Genomic DNA, 16210 nt, shown 5'->3' with positions numbered 1-16210 from the left:
AAATTTCGTTGCCTACAAAGTAAGCCACAGAAAACACTCGCCCGCAATTATTAATTCGGGAGCAATCTACCTTATAAGCTTAACAAATAATACAAAAAGGACATTTTCTTTTTAGCAAAGCTGACGAATTTTAATGATAATAAATTGATATATGTTACGCATGAAAAAAGAAGAAAAAAAAATCGGTGAGCTCCTCTCCGCATACGCTCAATGGCCGGTGAGCTTTTCTCCGCATCCGCCGGTTTTGCGGTGAGCTTTCCTCCGGTGAGCTTTTCTCCGGGATTCCTAACAGACAAGCATTTTTGGTTTTATTTCTCAGAACGTTACTGAATCAATTACTTAATGAAAGGACAATTATTGTTCTTTTTAATATTATTATTATTATTATTTTCATCGCTGCTTCCCGTCAATATCGCGTATAATCAGCTTAATCTGAGCGTGGATCACAACCCATATAGATAAATTCATCCTAATGTGGCTGATAGCATTTAGCTACTTAATCTATTAACAGCCAAATATGCCATGACATTGCAATATTTAACATAAAACCGCTTTAGCGTTAGCAGTGAACAACACCTTTCTTGGATTTTTACTTTTGTATATCTGAAAAACACTTACCACTGGAACGATGCACAATTCCCGGTTTGACAAGACTGAGAATCCATAAAGGTCATTAGTTTGACCTTGCCCATTACACAAACAATATGAAAGAGATAGGCACCGTCATTTCCTGATAACGTTTTTTTTTTGTGTTGGCCCGGACAAGGACATATTTTTCCTGAGTCATTTCACTTTTCAAAGCAGAATAGCAATGTTCCAATCCCCGAGGTGCGCACGCAAAAGGTTGCTTTAGAAGATCCGCGTTCGCCCTGAGATAAACGACGGCAGGCGGCCCTGTAAACCAGGATGCGGAAGCGACGATAGCGTGACTCTTTTGTAACTTTCCTCTGCGTCGTCATTAATGTCAAGTCCATCCGAGATACGAACGAACCAGGGTACCTAATGTGGGTCATTGTTCTGTTCAGATTGTAAGAAGTTAGTCAGACCTTTTGCAGATGTGTTACCTGACTCTACTGCGTAGTATGCAATGATTACACACCAGAGTGGTATCTTAACAATCGGCGTTCATTGGAGGGCGAGGGAATCGAGGGCGTCCAGATATCGCAACTTTGTTGATCGTGTGAACCGGAATATTGCGGAATTGTATAGCCTTCGCAGGGAACTGGGACAAAGCACACGTTCATGATAACTTCACCGAGATTTCATGAACACACATAAAAGAAACACTGTGGCTGCGGTCCTATTTATTTTTTCTTAAATTAACGGCACACATTTGGTTTTCTGGAACCCCAAATGTATCGAAATTTCACACCGACGTTCGGAAGGTTTTTGGGGAGCGCGGTGGATGCTTCAATACTCAAAGTTATGTAGGGTAATAACTGAAAACGAAGTAAATAATGGGAAAATTGGAGATTTTTGATACGTGTAACATTAGCGAAAAGCTTTATACGTTTTATTTCATTTTTAAGTTCAATGTTTTTATGGCTCGGTTATGACGCGATGTCTTAGGACGCTTGGGTTTAAAACACTCCGGTTCCCATCGTTGGAGAGCTCGTAATAAAAAAAAAAAAAAACTTCAAATATCCATCATAATGTTCTCGTGTCACGCCTGTCAATATTAGTTTTTTTTTTTTAATTACAGGAATAAAAGCAAATATAACTGCTATTACAGTACGTGTTTTGTATTTCTATAGGGACAAAAGTGCAAATTCAAATACTTGCGCACTATATTCTTGACTGAGCACCGCGAGTGAGCGTTGAACGTTTTTGCATTCACCGAGGCATGCACCGTGTTTAAAGGGACCATGAAATGACTTTTTTACTTTTTCCACATAACTTTTACAATACACCGTCAATGTTCACTGAATGCCGAACAGGCATCCGTTTTCGTCTCGGTTTATTAACTTCTACACAAAAAAGTAATGAAATATCGACTTTTTCTTGACCGCAAAACAAGCCGTGACGTACGATGTTTCCGGAACCGGAAGTTCTCTCTGCAGTAGGAGATGGGAGCGTTAGCGAGTTGGGGTGCGCCGGTGGGTTTTACTGCGCCGATGTCACCGACGTATTTTCTGAATCGGCGCCTCTCATCGCCGCATCGCAGCTGAACGAAATTCAATGAGATACGTTGCGCTACAGCGACAGCATGGGACTAGTCCCATACGCCGGTATGCCTGTTGGGAAGTGCAGATGGGAACAATTTGCCGCGGCGTTTTTCGCGGTCTCGGAGATGCAGGAGCGAGCCGACGTTAAAAAAAGATACGTTTGAACTGTCAGCAAGAGCCACGTAAATACCTGTTCACACTCGGAGCGGACGCGCGCGTTTGATGAAGAGCTGTATTCGCGCTGTTGGTAAGCGCTTCGGGACCGATCTTTTACAATTGCAACTCGATACTGACGCGACACTCGGCAAAGAAAGGTTGGACCGGTATTGCACGTATACCTCCCACGAACTGTTACAGCTCGACAGTGACGTGCAGTCTGTCAGAATAAAAATGGCATACCAATAACAAAGTGTACATACCGTGCTACGAAGGTAATCCATACAGCGTTTATTTCAGCTCTATATCACACAAAACAAGGAGAGGATCGACGAGGGCCCCTTTTCGACGAGTGTTCGTCAACACTGCCTCGGAAAACAAGGGGAAGAGATTGACCTCACCTCTTAACCTAAAATTGAGGTCAGCGATCAAACTATAATACGGAAGGGTCCACAAGGGTAGCGCGGGCATATTCCATTCAGTACGCCAGCCGGGCGTAGGCAGACGGTCTTGCGACGAAGCAACGCTGCGCCGAGTCGGAGTGCCTGCTAGGCCTATATTCTGAGAGTTTCGTCGGAGCGGGATTCGCGGCTGTTGTCGCTCTTCTCGGGTGTTTGTGGATCCAGCGTTCTTGTTCGTCGTGGTTTGTTTTAAGTACATTTCTTTCTTGCTGCTTGAAGTCGGCACGCGCGAGATGAACACGTAGAAAAATAAACGTTCAGTCAGTCAGAGTTTTGAGAGGAAGGAAACCAAAGGAAATAACCGTTCTGAACTTGGCCCTGCCCTACTGCGCACGCGCAGTAGTTGCTTCGTTTATTACACGATAGATGGCGCTTGGCTCTCAGCATTATCAAATTTGGCAATTTTCGCCACACATCTCTAATTATGCTACAAAATGTGGATCTGAATATTATTTAACAAATCTTTTAGGAAACATTCGCCGGCTATTTATTGTTTACGATCGCGGTGCTGGTGAGGTAGGCTCTTACCCAATAGGCGATGTGGATTCGGCTGACGTGCACCGATTCTGCGTATGCATCGTAGTGAAAAGGCAGAGCTTTCGAAGGAAAGAAGTCGCAAAAGAGTCCAGTTTTCTTTTAAAAGTTCAATAGCAAATAATTTTTTTTGGCTCCCTAGTCTTGTGTTTTTGTGTTCCTTTTCACACCTTTTACGACGTGCGGTGGATGAAATTCGACTTTAAAATCGTTTCATGGTCCCTTTAAATGCTTCAAACGTCACATGTGTTTCGAAGATCAATTAATTAAACAATTAACTCATCACATACGCTGGCACAGTTAGGACAAAAAAAGTATTTTGAAGATTACAAAAGAAAGATTACGTGAATAAGTGAACTCGAAACAAAACCCACCCAAAAACAAATAGAAGAATCAGTTACTATACACAAACGAAGAGAAATCTAAAAAATAAAAAGGAAGTTAAAAAAAGTTTCTTTTGTAACAGGTAATTGTTTGAAGAATTTTGAGTGTCCCTGTACATGGTCAAACTCGTAAACAAATTGTTTATACCAGCATATTTATTGTATTTCTGACGACTGAATATTTCTTTATTATTATTTTAAAGCTTAAATTGCAAGCAAAATAGTCCCAGACTTCGACTACTGATAGTTCAGCTTCTGGAATATCTAGTGGAAATCATAGGAAAGTAAACATTTTCATTATCAGAAGGAAAAGCTTCACACGATTCGATGCGAGGTGTGCTTTTTTGTGCGCTCTTATAATACAACGCAACCACATAGCTACTAGGGCAACGCGTGGTTTATAAATTACCGCGCAATGTCCTTTATCAGGAGTTTTTCTGTGAATAAAAAATATTCATTATCTCGCACAGTTAGATGTCTCTGCGTCCGTAGAACGTTAAGTAAAGTGTTTAAAGCAATATTAATGTTTTAGAAATTATTTAAATCAAATTGACCACACTCATTTTAAGAATTGCAACTTCTCATTGTCCCAAACGCCTCCGAGTCAATGGCGTTAGCCTGGGTCTAGAATACAGCTCGCCACCGCAGTCCTAGTGCGAGGTGTTTGTGCTGAAGCAGCTGAAGTAGTCACATCATCCCTGTTAAATGCATGAAAGCTGAAGCCGAGTCATCTTCTTTTGGAGCCTCAGTAAACCAACCACCCTTTTTTGTGACTTGAGATGTCTCTGTATGTTTGGGTTGCGCAAGCGAGGCGCCCATTTTTCACAACGCATCCAGCAAAATAGCCGAGAAAAAGAAGCCGAAAGTGGAAAATTATTTGTGATTGTTAAAGTGATTCACGCAACCTTTGAATATTATACAGCATCTAAGTATTACCTCAGAAAAAAAAAAAAAAAAAAAAACTCTAAAGAGCAAGCCGCACGAACCAGTTTGTTTTATCGCGCCATTAGCCAATGACGGAGTCACACTTACCCGCTAGGTTGGCACACCCGGGTACGATGGAGATGGGCCATGCTGCCTCTTGCCGCGTGACTCCAAAGTAGTCTACGATGTTGACGTAGACGACGCCCGCCGACCGAATCATCACCACCGTGAAGAAGTTCATGCACGAACATCCCACGGCCACCATCCAACTCCACGGGCAGTCAGGGTACAGGGTCTTCACCCTCTTGTGTTCCCCTGAGCGCGCAACTTGCGGGCTGGGAGATCCCACTTCGACCTCGCTTGCGGTCTTTCCGTTAAACAACACCGCAGGTTGTGTAAAAAAAAAAAAGGGGAAAAAAAAAGAAAACTTGTCAAGCGGTAATTTTGTTTAGTAAATCAATATGCAAGATGCTTAGGAGAATAAATTACTGCGATATGCTGAGAAAGCTCGGCGACAAACGAGACTCAAAACATGATTATAGACATACGAGAACAGTCTGTTCTCTGACACTTAGTATTACGTAAGCACGCTAACAAAAGAACGAGGACTATTTTTTTTTTAGGTGTAAACGTATCATTAGCGACGTCTTTCGCCGAGCTTCCTCCCGTCAATTGCAGCGATTGGTTCTCCCAAGTGTTCTGCGGGGAAGTATACGCTTTCGATTTTTTTGTTCAGTTTAAGCGAAACGTCATAGAAAGGGAAATAAACAATATTGAGCACAAAATAGTTAAAATGAAGTGACCAACAATTGTGAAAACTGTTATATTTCTTCTGCAATTATAGAAGGTGATTCCTACGTCACTACGCCACCTGATCTTTGAATAATATATTATACATCATAAAAAACCATCTGCATGTGTGTTACCCTCCCCTTTGCTCAAAACGTTTAAAATTTTTATTGGTGAAATCAATTCGTCAAATGGGAATGTCTGTCAGAGTCATTTAGCAACAGGCATGACTAATTATGTTAGTGGCGGACGCCTTTCATCCACTGATACTTGGCGCCCATTGGAGCATTAAGCCGGTCGACCCACCCATTGGTTGGGCTGATTAAAGGAGGGCAAATAACTGGTGAACATCATGGGGCAGAAGGCATGCAGGACTTAGCGTGTGCTGCATTGAAATCTTTGTTTGTGATAGTCGAAATGTGTTGGAGGTCCAACAAACGAATATGTGCCAATGTTTGAACAAATTTGTAGATATAGGATAAGCTGGAACGGAATGCAAACAAGAAAATAACAGGGGGCGTCCAAGCACAAACAAACGCACGTGTATTTTTTTCGATGGATTAATAGATTGTTAGTATGGAGAAAGTATTATTAGGGGCACAAACCGAAGCGTTAAAGCTTTATTCTAATCCGTATTTCATTTTATGTAATTATAGTGATTTTACGCTGGCCCATAACGAAGCATTGATAAGGTGTTGATACATCCACAGCGCAGGAGGAGGCTGCGTGATATAATTTGCACACTTTCAGCAGTTGCAACGCATCTCGTAGGCGTCAAAAAAAAGGCCGCCTTGCTTGGTTAGTGTAATCGCGTTATCTGGTCTCCATATCGGTCTCAATCAAGTAGAGGTACCAAGTAAAAGTGTGTGTGAAACTATACAAGAATCAAAATCAAACGTCAAACGCGTTTCACACCACTGACGGGGGTTCCCTTTACGTTTTCCTCTCAACAGATTCCCTGGCCCACTTCCCAAGAAGAGCGCCGGACCATGAATTAGCAGGCACTGTGGTTACCAGGCCCGATAGTAATCACACAAAAGCATATCAGTCCTTACGTCCATGTCTATAGTCACTTTTGATCATGGCGGATTGGTTCACAAGGACTGCGTACCACTTGTACAATCAGTACATATCTCATCGGGAGGTGCTCGACAGGCCGTGGAAGCGCGTTCGGCTTTTCCGACGGAACATTAAGCGCCGTCTTGAATCCTGCATCACCGATAAAGCACCTTTCTATAACTCGCTAACAATACGGGAGTGCTTGACAGATAAAGAGCTCCTGCGCTTCCATACCCGTCCTAAGGCCCTGAGCTAGCATCGTCGGCACCGTCCGAGTCTATCTTTTTTTATAAGAGCACTGAACCCTCGCCCAGGTCCAGAAGGCCACCAAACACTCTGAATGCCTCCAAGGTGCTGACACCCAGCATTGGTTTCAAGAATAGAAGATCTACGGTTGATAGTGTGCTTTTCCAAGAAGCCTGTTTTGAGGCAACTCTGAAGTTTCGAATGATCGGCCGTGTACACGAGTAAAATTGAATTGATTATTTTTTATTTCCGCAGTCCTGCACACGTTATCAAAAAAAAGTAATCGGTTACAGCTTGTTACAATAATCCTGATAACAAAGGCATCAATTCGATTACATATTAAAAACACCACAAGAAAAATAGGACGTGACACCAAAAAGTTATCGTTACCTTTCTGCCGAATTGTTACGTACTTAATGGGGCCTGGTTGATACGACTGAGAGAAATGTCTTCGTAAGAAACAAATCGTTCTAGTTATTATCGTAGAAGATGTCATCTGCAATGCCTCTGAACCTCTAGTGGACAGCTCCGGTGGGTGCTTCTGTTGCACACGCTATCGTGCGGCAGCCAGAACAACCAGGGATGCTTTCATCAGCAAGGAGCGGGCGCGAAATGTTGGGACTTTGAACACAAATGTTTTATCCTAATCTAGTTCGTAAAGGTTGGGTGGCACAAAAAAAAAATGTGGTTAAAAGAACAACTCAACGAGAAAAAACAAACATCTATATGGCTTAAAAAAGGCTGAGCAGTGTATTCGCAAGATCTGTAATTGCTAAGAAAAAAGCAGCTTTGTAAAAAATATTTGTATGTGTATACCAATTTTTCTTGGAGATCCGACCTCGTTTCATGTTGCGCGAACCCTATTTTTTTTTACAGTATACAGCACATAGAGAGACAACATAAATAGACAATAGACACAACATAAATACTACGCAGAGACGAAGCACAGGATAATATTTGTTCATGAAAAAGGGAATATAAAAACGTAGGGTTACTATCCATTACATTACTTCCGAAATTATAAGAATACTCGAGCGAGTAATTACTTCGAACAGATTTTAATCAAATCATTACTAAAATTATTTTAAAAAGTATATGGATACGAATTTGGCGGTAACAAAATCCATTACGTGGACGTCTGCTTTTAGTACACACTTTACGCAGTATTTTTCTCATAAAGTCTAAAGTTTAGTGCGCTCACTGTATACTATAGGCTTAAATCGAGCCTTTTTTTTAATATCGTATTTATTACAACTTTATTTTATTTTATTTTTTTTTGCTAAGGGGAGATATTTTTCTTTTATTTTATGTTTTTCGAGACTAAAGAAGTAACGTTTATATTAAACCGAAGGCTTGTTGGATTATTTTAAGAAACAAGCCAGCTATCATTTCATCTCGCAAAAAGGCAACGTCCACAACTCCTAAAAATGACGTTATATAAAACATTTGAATCTTAGCTTATGTGCTGCCAAGCAAGAATTTTCGGTGTGACTACGTGAATAATAGAAATGCGATTTGTGTTTCAGAAGGATATGTACAGAGCGCTAAGAATAAGAGCAAGAATTGTATTCAGATCATAAGCATGTTACATTTGCAGGCCCGCGAAAGCACTGGTGTGATGGTGTGGTGTAAGAGACTTCTGCGTAACCCGTTTCGCGCAAAGCGTTACTTGTACCCAGTTACTTGTGCTTAGTAACAAAATAACGACCTGGTTACTTCATAGCAGAAAGAACGAGAAACGTATTTTATATACGTTTTGATGAAGTAACGTGTAACGGTATTCAGTAACTCCTGGAGTGTAACGCTTACAATTAAACAAACCAACCTAGGTCTCACCCCTGCTCGAGTCTGTGATTTTCACGACGATTGTCACGACGATAAGACGCTAGACGGACCATAGATATATGTGAACAATTCACGAGTAACGCACCTGGTTACTTTCCGAGTAAGTTACGAGTGATGGTATTTAGTTACTTTATTTTAGTAACGAGTACATGTCTGGCACTACACAATACCAACATTGCAATTGCCGCATTTTTTTTTAGCTTTTGTCTCGCAATTGAAAGAGTGTCCTGAAAAGTAATTGTGTGGTAGACTGTTTCATCTGGGGGCCTTTGCCTTCTAGGCAGTATAATGTGTACTTCTCAATACCCCATGTGAGCAGAAAGCGAAACGGTACCGGCGTCATGTTCGCGATAACTGTGTCGCAAAGAGGGGATGTGTTATCATGTTTGGTAATCCATTGTTACGCTCGAAATGCATGCGTTATCGGAGGCTTTAAGTGGGCTTGATCCAGCTCCCACCGCTCGTTATGGAGTGACCTAGACACTCGTTCAGCAATATTTCCTAATATGCTGAATCACTTAGTAGCAGAGGTGATACGAACCATTTACATATTTGCCTTCCCCTACGGTGAATTTTGTTTGCGATGAATTGCGTATTGTAATAAAATATCTGTGTCATAAAAATATTAAGTACGCTCGGTGAGAAATTTTATGTCCAACAAAATACGTGCAACCACAATTTTATGCCGTCGAAATTTATCTTCATGCACATTCCAGCCACGGTTATAATGCAAATAAATGCAAAGGTGCAAGTGAGCTGGACAGGAATGACGAAAATAATCCCTGGAGAAGGGGAACAAAAAGGACAAAGGACAAACACCAATTTCCAAACACAGCTAAGTGTTTCGAGATTTGTGCCACTACATTTCGGCGTGCATAACTTCCTTGGGGGATGGATATTACAATTTGCAACCGGATTCAGTCGTTTCAGAACTATATTAAGCGTCCATATTTTTTGGAAGATTTACGTTCATAATTTACGGCTAATGCGACTAGAATTAAGCAGCCTGGCGGGAGCTCTATACCCGTTCAACAAAGAACGGCCGGATGCGAGGTACAACACGTCATTTCCGTCCGTTTAAACTTCGTACACGCGTGAAAACAGAGGACCGCGTGTTTCTAAGGGTAGACTTTAAGACGGCCAAAAAAGCGTGTCTGTCATGGCAACTCCGCAATAAAACACACACACAGACACAGCTTCTACAAGGTCCCTGGTATTGCAGCAAGATTGCGTCAGGCGTACACTGTATAGTAACTGGCAGTTTAAGAAAACTAAGCGCATTGCGTAAGTCCAGAGTACATGATTATTAGGCTCCAGCTTACGATACTGCGCCATTAGTTGATATGAACACCAATAAACTAATTAAAAAGCAAAACTCTTGAAGATCAAATAAGTCAAACCCTGAGATTTTTTTAGCCGTAAGTGAATATAATTTTACGCTGTCAAGCATACGGCGAGTCCACTTCATGCAATGCACTTGAAAGAGCCAATCGAGAGGCGAATGGCGAGGATAAAATTAAGTGGAGACAAAAAAAGACAACCTGCGTTGTTACACCGAGAATGACGCAAGCACGTGAAACGCCATTTTCAGTCGGACGGTGCAAAGTGTTTTTCTAGGTCTTTTTTTTTCAGACTCGTCATTCCCCGAGCTTTCTCCGCAGATTGCGGCGATTGACTTCCCCAAATGGTTTTTCGCGAATGTCGACAAACGAGATTTTTTTAGAGTGCATGATAAACACTGTGCTCTACTAAATCGGCTGGTACAACTAGCAAAAACAAAATCGATTCAACCTCATGACCTTACGCACAATCAAGACCACTCGAAAAAGATAAAGGACCCGTATCTGTTTGACTGACCTTGGCATCCATGTCTGCGACGATTCGGTTCAATTATTTCGTTGTACTCGATGGCCAGTGCACCTGTGGGAAAGCCTTGTCGTCGCCATCCACCGACGTCACCGTGTATGAGACTGCTCTTGCCTGCGTTTTCTTGGGCGGCGAAAGGGCCTCTCGCTGACGGGGGAGGGAGAGCGAACGCCTTTGTTGCGACACTAATTACTGATAGGATTTATAAGCAGAGTGACGGAAAGCAACCTGAGAGATAAGGGCTTTCACGTTCTCTCACTTCGGAGAGAATCGGCTTGCGTGTAGCGGCAGACAAAATACTCTACCGCGAGTAACGTGTGAGAGCTACTCCGATATGTGTAAGCCTAAAAGAAAAACAAAAAAACGCCCGATATCTTTGGACTTTGCCGATATGTGCAGCGTTCCGCGGCGTCGATGGTCGATAACGAGGAATGCCTATGATTGCGGGTATAAAATCTGGATCCTCTTTTTGAAGATGCATCATGGAGAGCTTCAGGGTCACTGTCAAAGAAGATAAGAATAACTCCCTGAAAGATGGAATGAATTATCTTCGTTCAATAAAAGCGAGCGCCTGATTAATTATGACACTTCCCACTAAAAAGCAGCAGAAACAAAAATGCGCCTTAGTTCTAGGCCACTCTTGACGTCATTGAGGAGCACGGGAACTTCCAATCCGGTTTGGTAAAACTATTTATTTTTTTCAATGACATTGTTTACATGCTTTAAACTTTAGAGTGATGTCTAAATATCTTGCCCAATTGTTTGGTAAAATAAAAAGGATGTTTCATATCCAATTTAAGCTTGGCGAACAGTCGCATTTCGGTGATCATGTTAGCTATCTTCCAGCATCGTCTGCTGAACCAACGCCACCTCAAATAGTCAGACGCTGTTAACAGCCTCCTCTATAGACCGTTCAATTATACTAGCGGCGCCATTTTGCCGAATGTAGCGCCGCCTAGGTTCACATGAGCACTCCGGAGCTCCAGAGCCGTTGGGCTGAAAAGAAGCCCAAACCGGCCCTCAGAACGTCGTACGCAAAATCAGAGGAGCCGGAAGTGAAGCAGCCTGTGACGTCAACGGTAACGTTTTCCTGCTCCCGCAAGCCAGGCTTAAGGGCGGTCCAAACCAAGCCGCAAAACGGGCCCGCAAAAAATGAAGAAAACAAAACCGTTTTTTTTTTTTTTTGTAACTTACGCTTGCCGTTGTAGCCGGGAAGGTTGCGGGAGTGTATGGACGAGAGCTTTAGTAACCTAGCGCTGGGACGCCGGAGAGGGTGAGTATGAAAGAGAAAAACGCACATGACGGGCGGGAGAAGTAGAAAAGGCAACCTTTGCAGGATTTTAAGTGGCTTCAACGGGAAGAATACAACAATAGCAACCACTCCTGAAACCTGCCTTTCTTCTTTTGTCGGGTTCTCTCTACTCTTTCTCACACTTAGCGTACAACGCTATCAATGCTACTGGCGCGAACTTGAGGCTCAATATCGTTGATCACTTGCAGGCGCGCTCGCGCGAATGAAACCATAGGCAAAACCACGCGCTCGCGCCTGTAGCTTTGACAGCGTTGCATATTAAGTGTGAAACGGAGTATAGACGCTTTGCAGCAGCTGTGCATGGACGCCGCCATAACTGACCTTCAGTTTTTGTTTCCTCTTATTCCGTTTATTTCACTTCATGATCACCATATAGCAGGCCAGGTTATTGCCATTTTAAGTGTTACTGAATCCTTTTCTAAAGAATCGGCCTTTGTAGAGGATCGTCAACTACCGTTTCGGTTGCTTGGCATCTCGGTACGACAAGAGAAGGTCAGCAATGGCGGCTGTAATTTGGCGCGTGTGTAAAGCGTCTATAAACTCGATTGACGCAGCCCCCGTTCCCCCTTACCCCACCCTGCCAAGGTCTCGCCTCTCCTTGCGGCTCTCTCCGGGGCCGGAAGAAGATTAATATTTTCAAGTTTGGACCCACAAAACGTCACGTTCACGTGACCGTTCACGTCGCACCTCTCCCGTCAGATTTCTCTGGGACCCGTTTTCTCCCGTTTTGCGGCTTGGTTTAAGCCCCGCTTTAAAAATACTGATCTCCGCCTGACGCCGGAAGACGCCGGATTTTCGTAGCGGCCAATAAGAGAGAGGAGACCCACCCTCTTCGCCTTCCCTGCAAACCTAGCGCGGGAACGAAGGGGCGGGAGGGGGGGGGGGGGGGGTGCACTTATTTTCTCTCGAGAACCCTGCAAAACAAAGACAGGAGGCTTGGCTTAAAGCGCAGTTGTTTTTGCCGCTAGTACGCATCGAAGCCACTCAACTATCCCGGAAAGAGGGGCTTTTCCCCCTCTCCATCCCGTGGAGACTAATCTGCTTTTTAAAGCAAAAGCTTTACGGGTGGCACTTCGCAGAGATGTCGACATCATCCGTTATCGTCGCCGCACGCGCGAAGGGAAAAAAACTATTTTTATCTCCGCTCTTGGCGCAATGCCAGGGGAGTCGGGTTTTCCCGTCGGCCGCGCACCACCGTGAGAGAGAAGAGCGGGGAGTCCCAGCACCCCGCCAGTAAAGACGCGACGAAGGGAGATTCTTCCTGTCGTCTGCTTGAAAGACTTGTTTTCAAACATTACTCGCGTTTTGCGAAATCTCAATTAGCCGTATCCAGTTGCTACGCTCAATGTTGGATGGTTTTAGAAACATCCACCGCGCTTACTCAGTTACATCACGGATCAACGAGCACTCGTGGCAATCGTCACTGGCATCCACGACGCCGACCACGATGGCAATCAGAATTAACCACGTCGCCCCTCCGTTTTCAGGCACGTGATGTCACCTTTCCACACGCATTGCGCGAACGTGCTACAGCCATCGCTTTCGTTTCTTCGCACATTATGGGCGCAAAACACAACTTTTTTCCCTTTTCGCGCTCAACCCCTCCTCCGCCCGTCGCCGGTGGGCTGGCTGTCTCTCTAGATCTCCCAGACTCATACGCACATATTCGCCCGTTCCTGGATGTGGAAGGTATAAAAAAAAAATGGGTTCTGTCTTGCACACTGTCCCATGCTACGTTCTGCGTGCTCCTTGGCCGACGGCCATCCGGGGACTCAAACCAGGACAGAGTGTGCCCACTCTTAAAAAAAAAGGGTGTAAAAGGGTGTATCGTTACAGCTTTTGTCCCATATAATATACCCAAAATGTATTTCGACGTACTGAGCCCTATAGTCGAACAGAGGGCCCCAAAAATTTACGAGAGGTTTGATAACGGTGCGATATAATTTATTGAATAGCTAAAGTACGTACCAAAGGAAACACCGAGTTTTTGCAGTAGGGCCAAGAAAACCCCGATTGTTATTTTGTTGTAGTCAGTAGAACGTGCATTAGCTATTTTAAAAAGTTGTACCGCACGTATATCAAGCCCCTGGTAAAATTTTGGGCCGTCTGTTCGACTGTAGGGTGCTGTACGTTGAAGTGAAGTTTTGGGATGTTTTATATGGGACAAAGGGTGTAACGATACACCCTTTTACACCTTTTTTCTTGAGAGTGCATTGCCTGGCGCACTAGTACCGATGGAAATCAAATTTGCGCTTCATATTCTTTCCTCAAGACTTGGTACTGTGGAATTTATTACATTAGCAAAACTTTATTGTTCGAAACATCTTTCTTTTTTGAAGTGCGAGAAGGCGGCTATTTCTTCCGGCGTGGCTGGAAGGATTGAAGCCGCTCAGACATTCTTTTCTCCAATATGCAGGCATTCCCGTGGCTTCCTTTCTTTTGATATTTTTTCCGGGGAAAAGGGGGGGGGGGGGGGGGGGGGTGGAAGGGTGTATTTTTGTTTTGTTTCCGCCTTTCGTTTGTCTTGGTGTCCATCCTTTTCTTCTCTTTCCCCGAGATGCTTTTCTCTGGAAGTTCTTTCAGGGTTCTGCTTGTGGGGCTCTGCTTGTGGGGTTGTATAAGAATTTGGTTTCTGAACAAAATTTTAAATGTCTAAGGAGAACTCGTCACAAGCCCGGTTGTCACAGGCCAACAGGTCATAGGTAAACTTGTCAAGGAAGCCAACTCGTTACAGGGCATCTCGTACGAGTAATTGTCGTCACGCCGGAATAATCGTCACAAGGAACACTCGTGTCACGGCGTAGAGTTTGACTGTAGAACTACGAATTTACTTCTGTTTAGTCCGATCAATTATTTAACGCACCGTGTTTGCAGCTGTGATCAAAACATCATTCTTAGAAAAAAAGGGGACCAAAAGGAGGTAACAGACCGCCTTTACCACCCTCTGCCCGGCCAGGGGGGAAGCGCTCCGCTTGTTACCTTCTCAGACGCAGCAGACACGAACAATGCGTTGCTATAAGGTGAAGTTCAACCCGAAGGAGCAGCAACGAGGTAAGTATTACCTTCCAGGGGGTGCACCTGTTTGGGCACTGCCAGAGTCTGGGCGCTGCGATTGGCTGTGGGAAAGCGCAAACGAGTTCGCTAATTGGTCTCCTTGTATGATACGTCATTCTTCGCCCATGCGTGGGAGAGCGCCTGCCCGGTGCCGAGCGCGTTCCCCGCCGACGCTTTCCTCCGGTCATAACGGTCTTTCTTCTCGAACGTTCGACGGAGGCGCCCCAGCGCAGGAACGTTCCTTTTTTGTTCTGTTCGGCTCAGTCTCTTCTTACGAAGTCACCTAGAGCGCTGCATTGACGTCAGCCGAAAACCCAAGTAGTGGGCACCGTGTGCAGGTAAGGAAATGTTCTGCGTGGGCGGCAGTTGGCGTCGGTTATGACCGCCCCGGAAAGGCGACCCCCGTCTTCCTTAGACAAAGGGTTGGCGGTCATGTTTGCAAGTTTGAAGGCATCGAGTGTTCGATAAAATTAGTGTGTGGCGCGAACGCAGACACGGTTTAGACTATCGAAGTTCATAAAGAGAAAGAACAGGAATGACTGTCACTTGTACTAGCGCATGTTTAGAAGGTTGACATACGCTAAGCAGTGGCGTAGCCAGGAGCTTTTCCCGGTTTATGCGTGTGCGGGTGGAGGAAGGGGGAGAGCGGTGACCCGGCGAGCCAGGAGCCGAGCGACAAGACGCCTTTTGAATCGGGGGTCACTTACGTTTAAGGGGGGTAGGAGGCCTTCTCTTTTTAGGGCCGTTGGTGTACCGCGTCGGACGTTAAATAAAGGATCTGATCAAATATTTGAAAATCTCATAAGGTGGTTGTTGTCTTTTTGTTTTCGCAGAGCAGTAGTCGATCAGGCATTCATTGGCGGCCAACCGGCACGGTTAATTCTCAACGTCGTTGATATCTGTAAAAGTCAGTTAAACACTGATTTTTAATATCAACATATTTTTTTTTAATTTAATGAGGTTTAATAAATAGATTGGCAAAATGTCACGTTTCTCTGAAATACCGAATATAAATGTCTGAGCTAATTATTCGTGCGCTTCACAAACATTAATAGTAGCATATTACGGAATAAGGTCGTGGAGTTGTTACCGGCAGCGAGACTAGCAATGATATTGTCGTCGCATTTTCTTTGCGTGTGATCAGGCATTTCTAAAACTCCGATAATTCAGTAGGCGAGTTAGATGTAAATCAAGTTTGCATTATTTGGAGTTGATTGCATATATTTCTTTCGTCCTGCGGCAAAGTTGTAGGGTGATTTTGTCGAGGGAACTGGATGCCTGCTACCTTGGACGCATCTCGTGACAGTTCTTAACACTGTTTACTGCAGGTAAGCGTAGTCCGATATTTTATTTTGATTTTCTTGTTCCCATTTGTGCACTTGAAATGGAGCTCTTGATCTTGATGTTTATTTTGTG

General features: G+C 43.9%; 1 protein-coding gene across 1 annotated transcript in view; it reads right to left on the bottom strand.

Annotated features, from left to right (window-relative positions):
* Nucleotides 1–10861, bottom strand: part of LOC8031149 — a 33819-nt gene extending 22958 nt beyond the window's left edge. Inside the window, exons 1-2 of the mRNA XM_029993607.3 lie at nucleotides 10420–10861; nucleotides 4732–4990 (exon numbers count right to left, since the gene is read on the bottom strand). Coding sequence (XP_029849467.2) covers nucleotides 4732–4990; nucleotides 10420–10431 — 271 coding nt within the window. The 5' untranslated portion in view covers nucleotides 10432–10861. The remainder of the gene's footprint in view (nucleotides 1–4731; nucleotides 4991–10419) is intronic.
* Between the last annotated feature and the right edge of the window lie 5349 nt (nucleotides 10862–16210).

Source organism: Ixodes scapularis, unplaced genomic scaffold (genome assembly GCF_016920785.2).
Source record: "Ixodes scapularis isolate PalLabHiFi unplaced genomic scaffold, ASM1692078v2 PGA_scaffold1__304_contigs__length_218370807, whole genome shotgun sequence".
Lineage (NCBI taxonomy): Eukaryota > Metazoa > Arthropoda > Arachnida > Ixodida > Ixodidae > Ixodes > Ixodes scapularis.
Note: the sequence above shows the minus strand (reverse complement) of the source record. Positions and strands in the feature narration are given on the sequence as shown.